The sequence below is a fragment of the Parasteatoda tepidariorum genome, chromosome 1, assembly GCF_043381705.1.
Source record: "Parasteatoda tepidariorum isolate YZ-2023 chromosome 1, CAS_Ptep_4.0, whole genome shotgun sequence".
NCBI lineage: Eukaryota > Metazoa > Arthropoda > Arachnida > Araneae > Theridiidae > Parasteatoda > Parasteatoda tepidariorum.
The window spans coordinates 107,022,243-107,035,577 of record NC_092204.1 but is presented as its reverse complement, the minus strand read 5'-3'; the positions used below and the strand labels follow the sequence as shown (position 1 = coordinate 107,035,577).

Genomic DNA, 13,335 nt, shown 5'->3' with positions numbered 1-13,335 from the left:
AAAAATTGCGTGATAAAATTGTCTTTATGTTTGTTAACATTATTGCATATATTAAATTCGCGCGCAGGTCGTCGGGCTACCGAAGNAAAAAAAATTATCCAGCAATTTTTTGTTTTGCGGACCATTTGGCGCCCCTTTGTGAATAGCGCCCGGGGCATGATGCCCCCCCTTGCTACGCCACTGCCCAGACCGTTGCCAATAGCCCATTGTGCAGCTCTAGTGCGACGTAAATTAACAACAACAACAACAACAGCATATATTAAAAATGCTTTATTTTACGCATGTGAAGTTTTTTAGTTCGATTTTAAACAGTATGACATGTTAAAGGAACTCAAAACATTTCTTTGCCCTGCTTGCTATTAAGACTACCACGAGAAAAAGTACGAAAACCTCCCAAGTTACCCTGACTGACTGCAAACGGATTCTTAACTAATTGGGTATACTATAGCATACGTCACAGGTTGTGTTATTCTTACTAAATTTAACCCATGAACGGCATTTTCTGCGATCCTAACTTCAAGCCACAAATAAACAAACAAAGTGTTTGATCGTTAGCTGCGCGCCAGATTTTATTGCATTATAAAGAAAAGTAATAATTGATTTATGTGGATAGTGGCATTTATGTGGATAGTGGCATAGAATTTAGCATTGCGTCATGGTAAATGTTATTCCTACTAAGTGGAAGTAGTTGTGTTTTTTTTTATATTATAGCCAATTGTCACTACTACTAAGGTGACTGAGTCCCGCAGTGGACTGATCGTTAAGACACGGTTCCCAGCAGATCACAGATGTCAAGCATCACTGGCTACGGTCAGTGTGCGGGTGGGTGACCACTTGGATCAGTCTGCGTAGGGACCGAGGGTGTGCGGTATTGGTCCTCGTTAAACTGTGCTACCGTNCTCTGTTAAGCGTGGAGGTAGCGGGTTCGAATCCCGCCGTAACCCTGGATGTATTCTTTGTGATGTCTTTCTCTGAATTGTTCTATCTGTATTTTCTACTTGACAATGACTTATAAGCCTATATTGAGCACACAAGTCAGCAAATGTATGTAATTTCAATAAACCAAACCTCATTGGAAGGCGAGTGTGCTATCCCCTGAACCACAGCGGCTCAAAAAAAATTTTTTGAATAATTTTTTACTGAAAAAATGAGGATTTTTAAGCAAAATAAATATAATATTTTTTTTTATTTTCAAAGAAAAATAACTGAGTCGTGGAGACTTCCGGTTTGCAAGGAGCATCGGGACACTCCCCGGTGGGCCAGTCCATCCCTGATATGTACTAAGCTTTTTTTCTTTTTCATATGAATAAATAAATATTTTTTATATTTCTATATGGATTATCCTTAAAATTTCATTTCATTAATTAGAACATAGGATGCACTTTGATACGTACAAGTGATGTCTAAAAACACTTAATTACAAAATGTCTTATTTACAGATGCGTTATTTATTAATTCAGTTAGAGTTGATTGACCCACATTATTTAAAAACAAAGTCCATGCGTTTATGATGGATGACGAGGCTGCAGACGTGACCAAACAAATATTTTTTCAGGAAGTAAAAGTAAATACTAAATAATGAAAAAAAAAGGAAAGGGTTATCGATTACATTCAAATTCTTTTTGAAGTGGAATATGCCAGTTGTGAAGTTGGGTATTTACTCTTTAATCTTTTTCTCATCTTATGATTAGATAAGACGCTAATGTGATAGTGGTGAGGTTTCAAGGATAGAGTTTATGTTAGAAAAACGGAGTTAAGTATAAAATTGGTTTAAGATTTTGGTAATTGAGGATATAAAAGAATTTTATCTTTCAAAAATTCATTTTACTTTACGAATAATTTGAATGTTAGAATCAAGGCGGAAGAAAGAGAGTGGGAGGACCGCTACTAAGATCTTCACTAAGAAACGTAGTATCGATACTATCCTACCAAAGTATTAATGTTTTATACAGGGCCGGATTTAAGCTTGGTGGGGCCCTAAGCTATTGAAAATGATGGGGCCCTTATAAGTTAAATTCCATTTCTATACACCTAAAATAACTGTCACTATTTTTTATTGTTGAGTATTAACATTATATTATTAAAAAAATTGATAATATTACTTTACTGTTAAATATATTAATTGCGATGAGATTATTATGTAGAACCTTTCTTTTATTGCACATATGTCTTTTGAACGAGGGGAAAAAGTTACAAGAGAAANTTTTTTTTTTTTTTTTTTTTTTTTTTTTTTTTTTTTTTTTTTTTTTTTTTTTTTTTTTTTTTTTTAGATATTTTAAATTGCTATTTAAAACTGCTGCATGTCACATGAAAGCATTAAATATATTATTTGTACAATTTTAACGTAAAATAAAAGGGAATTCTGATCCTTAGAAACAGATATTAAATAGTCTGATGATCGAATGATGGAGCAAAAAAAACTTTTTCACCTTTTAAACTAAAAAAAAATTTTTTTTAAATAATTTATTAATACTCAAATTGCTTGAAAGATGATATGTTCCCTACTAAAGACAACTAAGTTTTTTGTTTTATTCAGGATTTTTATTTATATTTATTATGTCCGACAATGTAAAAAAGAAAAAAAAAGTGCATTTTGGGCTTATGAGGGCCCCAGCTCCGATTAAAACTTTAAAAAAAGTGGGGGGAAAGTAGGATCAGGGGCTCTTGTCATCTCGGGGCCCCAAGCTACAGTTTATTTAGCTTATACGTAAATCCGGCCTTGGTTTTATAGTATTGTTATTTTTTCACCGATTAATGTTTTTACATTGACGCCCGGTGGCTGAGCGGTAGCGCTTCGCGCTGTCGTGCCACAGGTCCCTGGTTCGATTCTGGGGCCGGGCAAGGTTGGCTCAGCCTTTCATCCCTTCAGTGGGTCGATAAATGAATACCAAGCATGCTTGGGAACTAAACACTGGGGGTTCCGCGTTCGGCTGACCACCTGACCGGAACATCTGCGCCTGCACACCAGAGCCCAAGGTCAAGAAAACTGAGATGGGCACAGTAGGCCTTGGCCCTCTATGGGCTGTCGTGCCACTGAGTTTAGTTTTAATGTTTTTACATCATATATATTACTGACACTTATTTGTGCTTCGGTAGCCTTATTTGACAATTGTATATATATANTTAATATAATGACTTATATATATATATATATATATATATATATATATATAATAAAATTTCTACTAGATACTAATCGTTTCGCTAAACCTGAATTACGTGGAGTGAAAAAAGAAAAGAAAGAAGGCACTGTAACTTTAGCATAAAATAATTTAGAAACTAATGACTGCAACACTAACATTTTCATATCAAAATTCTTATTAAATAATTCTCTTAAAACTTGCATAATGTTCTATTTTTTTATCCAATATTATTTGAGTTAGATACGTGAGCAGCCAAAATTTGGTGATGAGCAGCGATGGGGGTTGTATCTTTTTTTTTCAGAGAAAATGAAAATTAGATAATTTTTTTTAAAACTAGATGCAGTGCTTTTACGAACTGAAAAAAAAAAAGAAGGCAGAACCTCAACCTTTTCTTTTCAGGTAAATTCATTAACAATATATAATAATTTAAAAAAAAGCGTTTTTTAACAGCTGACTACTGTTTGCATACTATTTTTTTGAAAAATGAAGATAAATTATTGTTTCTTATTTATTCGTGTAATGAAAAGTAAATGCATACATGTACAACCCAAAAAATACAACAGGTTGAGTTGTTTTTTAAATGAACAAGATATTCTGGAATTACTATTTTATTTTGATGCTCATACTCATTCCCTCCCGCTAATTTTAAGAAAATTGTCTTTTCTGAAAAGATAAAAGCGAAAAAAATTGTTTTAAAAAGTTGCTAATATTATTCTTCAACTTTAGTACAATTTCAAAAATATTGTAATACCAGAAAAATGCTCGATATGCCTTATTTTGTTAAAAAGCAAATATTAAAAATAGAAAATTGCAAAAAGATTTCAAAATTGTGCTATTTTTAGAACCATCACCTCAAAAAATATTTTTTTTTCTTCTAACTTTTAGGTTTTTTTTTTCAATACTAAAATATGTTTTATTAAGACATTTTTAGACTACAACTTATTTTAGAACTGTAATTTGCAAGTTCAGAAAATAGTTTTCGCATATTTTTTATCTTTACAGAAATTATAAATAGACGAATTTTTTAAAAAATATTCTCGTAAGGAGACAAAAAATAATAATAATAGTATTTAACATTTCATTGATGATCAATGGAACCGATTTCATTAACCCCATAGTTGAAATTTGCTTGCACTAAACATTTTATTGCTTGAAACAGTTAGAAACAATTAAACTGCTATTTATTTAAACTGATTCCGTTATATTATTGCGAGCGGCAGAAAGGGTGATGAATAACGGTTTACCTTTACTCTTTTTATGTATTAAATCATATAGTTGTAAGCAAAGAAAAAAATGAAGGGTTCACAAAGAAAACAATCGAAATATGCTTCGAAGTATACGCTAAAATATTTATAAATTTTGGATCGAAAAATAAAAAATACATTTTCATAAAATTTCGAGTGTAATGGTTAATTTGTTCGATATAATTAGCCTTGTTATCTTTGATTCGTGGGAAGGAAGAAGGGGGTCTTATTCGTACTTCAATCGTAGTCGGAATGGATTGACATCCTTTAAAAAATGCTTTTAAGGTTATAAAAAAGAAAAGAAAATGTACTGCATTGATTTTTTAGGTAGTTATTACTAATTTTATATTATTATTTTTTTCAATCTAAAAGCCATAATCATTATCTTACGTATAACTTATTTTAATACCGCGTTCAGTATTTTAATTTAAGATACTGTGTAACTAGCGCTTAAAAATTGATGTCAAGTCATTCGTGAATGGCGAGCTTTGAGAACGGACACTTCTTTTTAAGCGCTTGGAACATGCAAACTTTTATTAACATCTTCATTTTTTTTAAAACCAATATTGCGTGTGCTCAAAAATAAGCACCCATTCTCAATATTCGCCAAACGTGAGTGAGGAAAACGAAAGTAATCTGAAATTTTTTTTTGAAGTTTCTAAAGAAAAACTGAAAATAAAAGTGAAAAACAAAATTAAAAAAAACCATGGTAGCTGAGAGTGAAACACAGAATAAATGCGTTGTCAGTGCAATCTTGGCAACACCGGACTAAACAGCTGCGCTTTAAAATTTTAACTAAAGAAACATGGTACATAAGTCCGTTATCAAGAATGCGATAAATCATTGCCCTATCGTCTATTATTGGTGTATTACGCCAAAATATATAAAGCTTCATAGCACCCAAATTTATGGCCCAATTTTTTCGAAATTTCGTCTACTTCCGATATTTTGAGGGTCAGGAATCCAAATATGTAAAAAATATATATATGTATGTTTACTTAGAGAAAATACGCTTTTGTGTCTGATTATGTAACTTAATTAATAGTTAGCATTAATCAATTACCATATTTCAGATCACCCCTTGAACCGTTAAGATTCACACTTAGTACATGAAAATTGGATCATTAAAACGAAAGTTATTTAGGGTGATATCTTTTTAATTTTGCGCAAAGTATGTTGCGTCTTTTTTGCAGGGTGTCAATTATAAATAACAATAATCGATTTAAAGCAACAGATACGTAGTTAAATTTATCTGAAAATTAACCCAAGTATTCCAGAAATAAAGTTTTATTGTACTAAAGATGTAATATTTTTAAATAACCATAAACTTTTATTATATACAAATATATAAACATAAACATTAAAATTTATTCCTTTACATTAAAGGAATTACATTGGAGTAATACCTTTTATAAACGACACAAACATTTGGATCTCTTTTTTCTTAATGTCATGAGTATGAAAATAATTACATGTTTTCTTAAATTAAAAAATTACTCTTAACAAGTTTTAAAAATTCATGTGAAGAAATTCAGACTCAGAAGAATTAATTAATGGAATAAGGGTTGACAACGTAAAACCTAAGAATAGTAATACAGTAACTAAACTTTCACCCTCTTTAATGACAAAACTAGGGTTAGTTAATCTATTTAAATACCGAAACTAATAATACAAAAATAGGAAATAAACATATATTTGGTGTCAAATTATAAAACTTAAAAAATAGATTTTTGTCCTAAATTTAATATTTTATGAATGCATTATTAATTATTAGGCAACATCTGACTTTATTAAAATTTCAAAAAACATTCAAAGAATAATATTTTGTTTTTATCTGTCATACATAGATTAAAAATAAAAACTTAATCAAGAACATAATTTTAGATTGAAAATATAACCACTTCAAAATTATTCGATAACATGTTTCAGAACAAACATTATTAATATTAGATAAAGTATTCAAAAAAAAAAAAATTGTTTTAAATAAAGTTAGTAATAACACAATCTACAAACTTATAAAAGGCAGTTTATTGTGAATTTGATAAATATACACACAGTAATACCATAACAAGGTGAGTTATATAAAAAATAGTGTCAACAATAATAGAAGTATATTTAATTTCTGTTTTTTCTCATTGCACTTATTTTACGCACAACTTGAATAGGTTTATTCTTTGCTTCTAATTCATATTTATCTGGTGCAGCTTTTAAAAGTGACAACAAATTTTGTAAATTAGTTGATGGAATTAACCCCAAGTCATCCAATACATCACAGAAATAACCTGAAATCAAAACAAAAATTTCGATTTTTTAGAACAAAATGTTTATAGATAATTTACTCCAAAATAATAGTTGAAATTACAATGTTTCATACACAATTTTTGTGCCCAATATCTTTTAACTGCTCTAATTTTTTCAAATTTATTCATAGATAGTGTTTGCTTAAAGAAAAAAAAAAACAATCTCTTTAAATCTAACACACAATACATAAGGTAATATAAGGAAATTTTTAAAAAAAAGCTATTAGCTAAACAGGTTTAGATGTTATAAAATTCAGAGAAATGTTGCTTTCACTTAAATAAAGAAGGCATTGCAACTTTGGCATAAATAACTCAAAACCTAATGACCACAAAGAGGGGAAAGTAGACAGCTCAACATCAATGTTATAGAATGTGAAATTTTGAAAAAGTTTAAATTTTCAAATTAAGAACCTGTTATAGCAAGTTGCAAGTTTAATTTATTTTCTTCTAACTAGACTTAAATTAAGTAGGTTTTTTTTTAAAAAAAATATGTTTTAAAAATTGTTTCCTGTTGCTTTTATATAAATTGATTAACTCAAATTCTCTGAAATGTTATATAATACATTTTTTTTTACTATTTTACATTAACACCAATTTCAATTAACAACTTTTCAATTTTACAAAAATGTCAGACATTTTAATTTTTTTTAATTCTATACTATGACGCACAATTCAAAGCTAAAACAATATAGTTATCATCAAATATTTAGTTGAACTACACAATAACTAACAATTTAAAAATTCAATTCTCCCAAAGTTTCAAAGTTATTTTAAAAATTCATCAACAGATTGTGCTACTGATTAGCAAAAGCAATGTAACAATTCTGTATGTCAGGCCATTCAATTGAAATATTTGCATGAGAATTTATGAATTTTGTCCTAAGATTGCACAACGTTATTTCCACAAATGATGGTTATTTTGTAAACATATTGTTATGTAGTTTTCATCACTTAGCAGCACCATCTGTTGACACTCCTTGTAACTGAGTCTGAAATTTGGCTAGAAGAATTTTGTTTCTGAAACACATATTTTTTTACCAGTAAACCATATATTTTTATTTCCTTCCGTTTATCTTTAATTGATTTCTCAAATTGACAGTCATTTTTAAACTGTACTTACTGTAAAACTATACTTACTTATATCAGTCACTAACTGGTTGGTGGCATTATTTGTAATGTGAGATATCATCAATATGTTATTACAGTAGCAATCAGTAATTTTTCGAGCTAAGCATTCTAATAAATAATCAGCCACATTGCTGGAACCATCTAAAATAGTCACAGAATTTTAAAAATAGATTACGTAAAGTCACAAAACAAATATTGATACATTAAAATTCATATCATTAATCATTTTATCAGTTAATTAGTTTCATTTAAAAAATATATATTTATATATGACTAATTGATTACAAATTTCAAAAAAAAAATAATATTAAAAGATTTATAGTGTAATCAAATAACAAGCATCAATAATACATGATTGATCAAAGTTCAATGTTAAATTAAAAAGAAGTCCACATCTAAAAATGATTAAGTACTGAATGTAAAACTAACTTGTATTATTTAAATTAACAAAAGGCATGATTTTCTAATAAAAAAACTGATTTTTAAAATATTTTGTATGCTTCTATTTCATGTAAATTTTGGTGGTCGCTGTGATAAAAATATGTTTCAATGTGTAATCTAAAACTAATTCCAATTTTTACTTTAACAGCGGTATTTTTTTTTTCCTAACAAAAAAATGATTTTTTTTTGCATGCTTCTGTAGGATACAAATGTCACTATTGGCTATATCATCATCAACCGGCTTGTATTTAACTCTTTGTTTCTATGTGATAAAAATATGTTTCAATGTGTAATCTAAAAATAATTCCTATTTTTACTTTAACAGCGGTATTTTTTTTTTCCTAACAAAAAACGGATTTTTTTTGCATGCTTCTGTAGAATACAAATGTCACTATTGGCTATATTATCATCAACCGGCTTATATTTAACTCTTTGTCTCTATGAAACAAGAGGAGAAAAACAGTTTTAATTGCGTATACAAACATGAAAGTGGGAATTATTTTTTTACTTTTTTAAATGCTTTAGCTTTATTATTTTAGTTTCAAATTTTGTTATTCGACATTTGCAGCCTCTCATACATAACAAATCAAAGAACAATTAAAAAAAATTTTTAACACATTTTGATTTTAATTTATTTATAAATTTAAGCAACTTAAAATTGTTTAGAGAAATAAGCAATTTCAAAGTTAATTCATAATTTACATTTGTATTAAATACTGAAATTTAAACTGAAATGATATTAATAAAAATAAAATTAAAATTTTATAAAAGTAATATTTCTGAATTTCCATTAAATAAAATATGCAGTATTTTATCAGTAATGCACTTCAATATAAAGGTATCTAAAAACAATGTAATTTGTCTGTCACAAACAGTATCTTTTTAATCATAACTATTCATAGAATTTCTTTTATTAGCTATTTATATAAAATAGTTTCTACGGTGACATACAAAATATAGTCTTGCTTAAATTAATTTCTGTACAAAGTAATGCTCTTTTTTTTAAATTATCTATAACTGTTGTAAGGGATTTATCCTTTCAAAAATCATGATGAAAAAGATCTTCACATATTCATGTTATTTGTGATAATCACATGCAATTAATTGTCCTCTTTTAAAAAGGGCATGTTACATAGCATGGATAAACAATTATTTACCTTGTTCTGAAACATGAGCAATATTACTATTTTTCAGAGCTATATGCAAGGCTGGATTATCTCTTAGTATAAAAGGCTCAATATGTTGTGGTATGGTCATCAAATACTGGCCAACCTACATAAAAATACAAAGAGCAAAATGTTCAATTATACAACAAAGTTTTTTGGGAGAAATAAGAATTGCTGTCTGCGTGAACATCACAAAGACTGACTTTATTTGTTTCTTTTTATTTGTATGTTTTTTATTTGTTTAACTTTATCTAATGTTGTTTCCTAAGCTGATGCACTTAATCCTGCATCAATCTTGATTTTTTATGGTCTCTGAAAAATAAAAAATCCTACGAAGCTAGATTCTCAAAATAAAATAAATATAAAATGTTCTAAATGATACTTTAATTATTGTCAGACACAACCATTGATGAGTGCATAGAAGGGAAAAAAAATTTCAACTTTGAAAACTATGTTAATTCCAGGGCATAACTTTACTGAAACATCCCTGCTAAGCACTATTTTTCGGTTGACAGGGTATCCGCGCACATGGAAAGTCATGAAATGTCATGATTTTAACTATTTTTATAAAAAATCATGAAAAGTCATGGATTTAGGTAGCCGAAAAATATAATTTTTAAAATGGAATTTACCCCCTTCCCCCCAATTTCACGGTGTTCCGAAAATCTGAATTTGTAACAAAATCCCCACTCACAGTCATATTTGATTAAAATATAAAATGTTTTTTTTTTCGTGTTCTTTAAAAATTATGGTGATCCTTCAAAAAATGAAAGTAAAAACATTTCTAGAGCGAATTATCTTTTAAACTTCTGTGATTTCAGAATTTTTGTTATTATTTATTTTTTTATTTTATCAATTTAAAATTCTAGCTGCAGCAAGCCAGTCATTGGTGAATTTTTTCATTTTTTATTCCAAAATATGAACAGAAAAATCAGGAGTATTTCTTTCCCTTCCGATGAACAAGAAAAGTATCTTTAGAATGTAATTCTGCAGAAAAAAAAGTAAAAAAAAAAATAATATTTGCTTTTGTATTTTGTCAACTATTTTATAACTCTTTCTTTACTCTGTTTTTAAAATTTAAAATCTATAAATATGAAGATGCAGAGTATAACAGTTTTGGTTATACCTATCATTTCAATAAATGTTATTATAATGTTTTTTTAAATTTATTGGCGTGTTTTTGTCGGAGAAAATAGTCTTCTTCTTCTTCATCCTTATCCCCAAAATTAGCAAGGCTAAACAATGTCCATGAAATTCATGTCCCGGAGGAAGTCGGCCACCAAAAGTGGGTTATTTAGTATGTCCCTTTTGTCCAGACCAAGACAGTCCAGGATATGCTGTGGAGAAGCCTGCATGTTGTGGCCCCTGGGGCAGTTTGGGAAGATTTTAACACTACCCTCGAAAGAAAGGGACTTAAGGTGGTCGCTGATAAGCCTGGTAAGTGCCGTCTGGTTCTTGCGGTTGCACCGAATGTTGAGTGCACCTCCTGGACGGGTGCTCTGGTACCAGTGATGTTTGGGGGGTATGAGCATAGCCNATTTAATGAAGAACAAATATTTGAAATTGGCGGCTAATCGCATATCCCCACAGTATGTGACGTCACTAAAAGACCTTGATGATCTCAGCGGCCTTATTTCTCGGTGGCTATGGTATGAGCCAGGAAATATTGTCTTCTTTTTTCTTTTTTGATGCCAGTTCCATGAAGAGTGAATTTGGACTCATCAAAGTTTCTTCTGTCCCCTCCTTAGCCAGAGTGTCGACGATATCATTGCCCAGAACTCAAATGTGAGAAGGGATCCGTTGGAGGTGGACTTCACGCAATCGCGAGAGGATTTTAAGTTTGTGCAGGATTGAAGCTCCTGTTTTGTCTCTTACCTTCCTCCAATGCGATAAGTACTGTATGGAACTGAGACTGTCAGAGAGTATCCAGATGTTATTGTGATCCTGTAGTGTTAGAAGAGAGTCCAGGGCAGTATCAATAGCAATAAGTTCACTTCTAAAAACTGAGCAGTAATCAGCATTCCTTTTAGAGATGGAGAAAATAGTAACTTCGTTAAGTCATGAAAAATTCTTGGAATTAATCATGGAAAGTCATGAGTTTGAAAATCTAAAATGTAGCAGATACCCTGGGTTGAGTAAAATGAAGAAAACTGGTTTTGTAGTCAGGAAAGCCTACATTCAGATTAAAATTCATAAAAATCCGGAAGTAATGTAAGTTTTGTAATTAGCTTTTCCATAAGAGATGCCATCCATATTACCTAGTTGATAAATCAGTCTCACAACTATACTAGGATGCTATAACTTTTTTGCAGATATTTTTTTGCTGTGGGTGCAATCACTCTTCTTTTCCTGATCGGATTTGCATATTATTTGGCCTCAGGTTAATAATCACTGCATGTCTTACAGACATTGTAAACTGCATGTCTTCAAATCCTTCGAAATTTGTACATGCTCACATTCTTTTATAGTTGTCAGCAAACAAGACAACCATCACGCAAAAAATTTTTAACGTGCAAATGTTCATGCCGTTTGGTTATTCGACATTTCAGTGTGTTCCATTTCCCAACATTTTAAAACTGTATGCATATATTAACCAATTTAAGTTTCTTTGCTATTTTTTAAGAGTTTACATCTCCAAGAAATGATGAACGTGAAAATTTATGCATCAGTTGATTTAATGTAACAACTGTAAAATATTTGGTGGTTGGAAGACATTTGTAATTTGTTTTAATTGAAGAATGAGAGTTTCAGCTTTTGTGCCAAGTTTCCTTTTTAAAAAAAAATCTTTCCATTTATTATTTTTTTAAACTTAATTTTCAATCACTTAAAAAGATCGTACAAATTGTATAAAAAAAAAGAGAGAGGAGAAAAAGAAATATGCAATACATTAGTCCTTAATTTATAATTGCTGACAGAATAAAAAATAACAAAAATATTTCAATTAGATGAGCACCACTTTTTAGTTTTGCACATAATCATCAAGCAGCCGTTCTAATAAAATAATAATAAAAAAATTAAGAAAAAAGGTATAAAAATTCTGTCTACCAGGTAATTTTCAATTTTAAAATAACAAATGCTTTCTCTACGTACCTCAGTAATGTATTCTTGCGGAGATAAGCTAAACTGTGGCAAATCAGTTACAACTGAACCAATAGTTTCTTCATTCCAAATCTGAAAAAAAGAATTACATTATTTAAAAAATACACATAAACCAATAAAAACAACTATATATATATATATAATTATCTTTCATTTTCAAGATTATACTATTTTATTAAATGATATTTACCCTGAGGAATGTGGTATTGCTTTTATGATGTTTTGCTACTTTTATCTTTGCTGCACTGCTATAGTTACTTTAAGTTTTAGTTTCTTTTTCATAAGTTTTCACCTGCCCTTAAATAATTTAACCAAAAATAAAAATAAAAAAGAAATAGCAAGTATAGCCCTACTTATTTTGTGATGGTGGTAACAGCCAATAAGAGTTGAGTATGCTTTGGGGGCTTGGTTAGAGGAGGTGAGAGAAAAGGCAAGGACACACATGGTTTTGGAGAGATGAGGTTAAGATACAAAATATGAGGATCCTCAACAGCTAAGTTATATTATAAAATTTTCTATCACCCCATAATTATTTTTTATTTATTTATTAAGTAGCAGTGCAGCTTCATAATGTATAATTTCATGTTAAATTTTTTATGTACCTATTATTAATTGGAGTGTATGCCTTCCTGGAACAAAATTTGTAACTCTAAATATCTTAAATGATCTATATTAAATAAATAGTTTTAACACCTTGCAATTAGTGATCATTCTAATGATCTTGTTCTCTTACTTAAGAGTATATTATTTTTAATTGTTATTCATTTTTATTCTTATCTTAATGTGTGTGGTGATGAACTGAACATCACCACAT

The 13,335-nt window shown here is 29.5% G+C and overlaps 1 protein-coding gene across 2 annotated transcripts in view; it reads right to left on the bottom strand.

The window, feature by feature from the left end:
* Positions 1-6,397: 6,397 nt before the first annotated feature.
* Positions 6,398-13,335, bottom strand: part of LOC107455786 (conserved oligomeric Golgi complex subunit 7) — a 34,348-nt gene continuing 27,410 nt past the window's right edge. For both annotated transcript variants that reach the window (XM_016073490.4, XM_016073489.4), the window contains 4 exons: positions 12,513-12,593; positions 9,414-9,528; positions 7,825-7,956; positions 6,398-6,669 (listed from right to left, as the gene is read on the bottom strand). In XM_016073490.4, the coding sequence (XP_015928976.2) occupies positions 6,503-6,669; positions 7,825-7,956; positions 9,414-9,528; positions 12,513-12,593 (495 nt within the window). In that variant the 3' untranslated portion in view covers positions 6,398-6,502. The remainder of the gene's footprint in view (positions 6,670-7,824; positions 7,957-9,413; positions 9,529-12,512; positions 12,594-13,335) is intronic.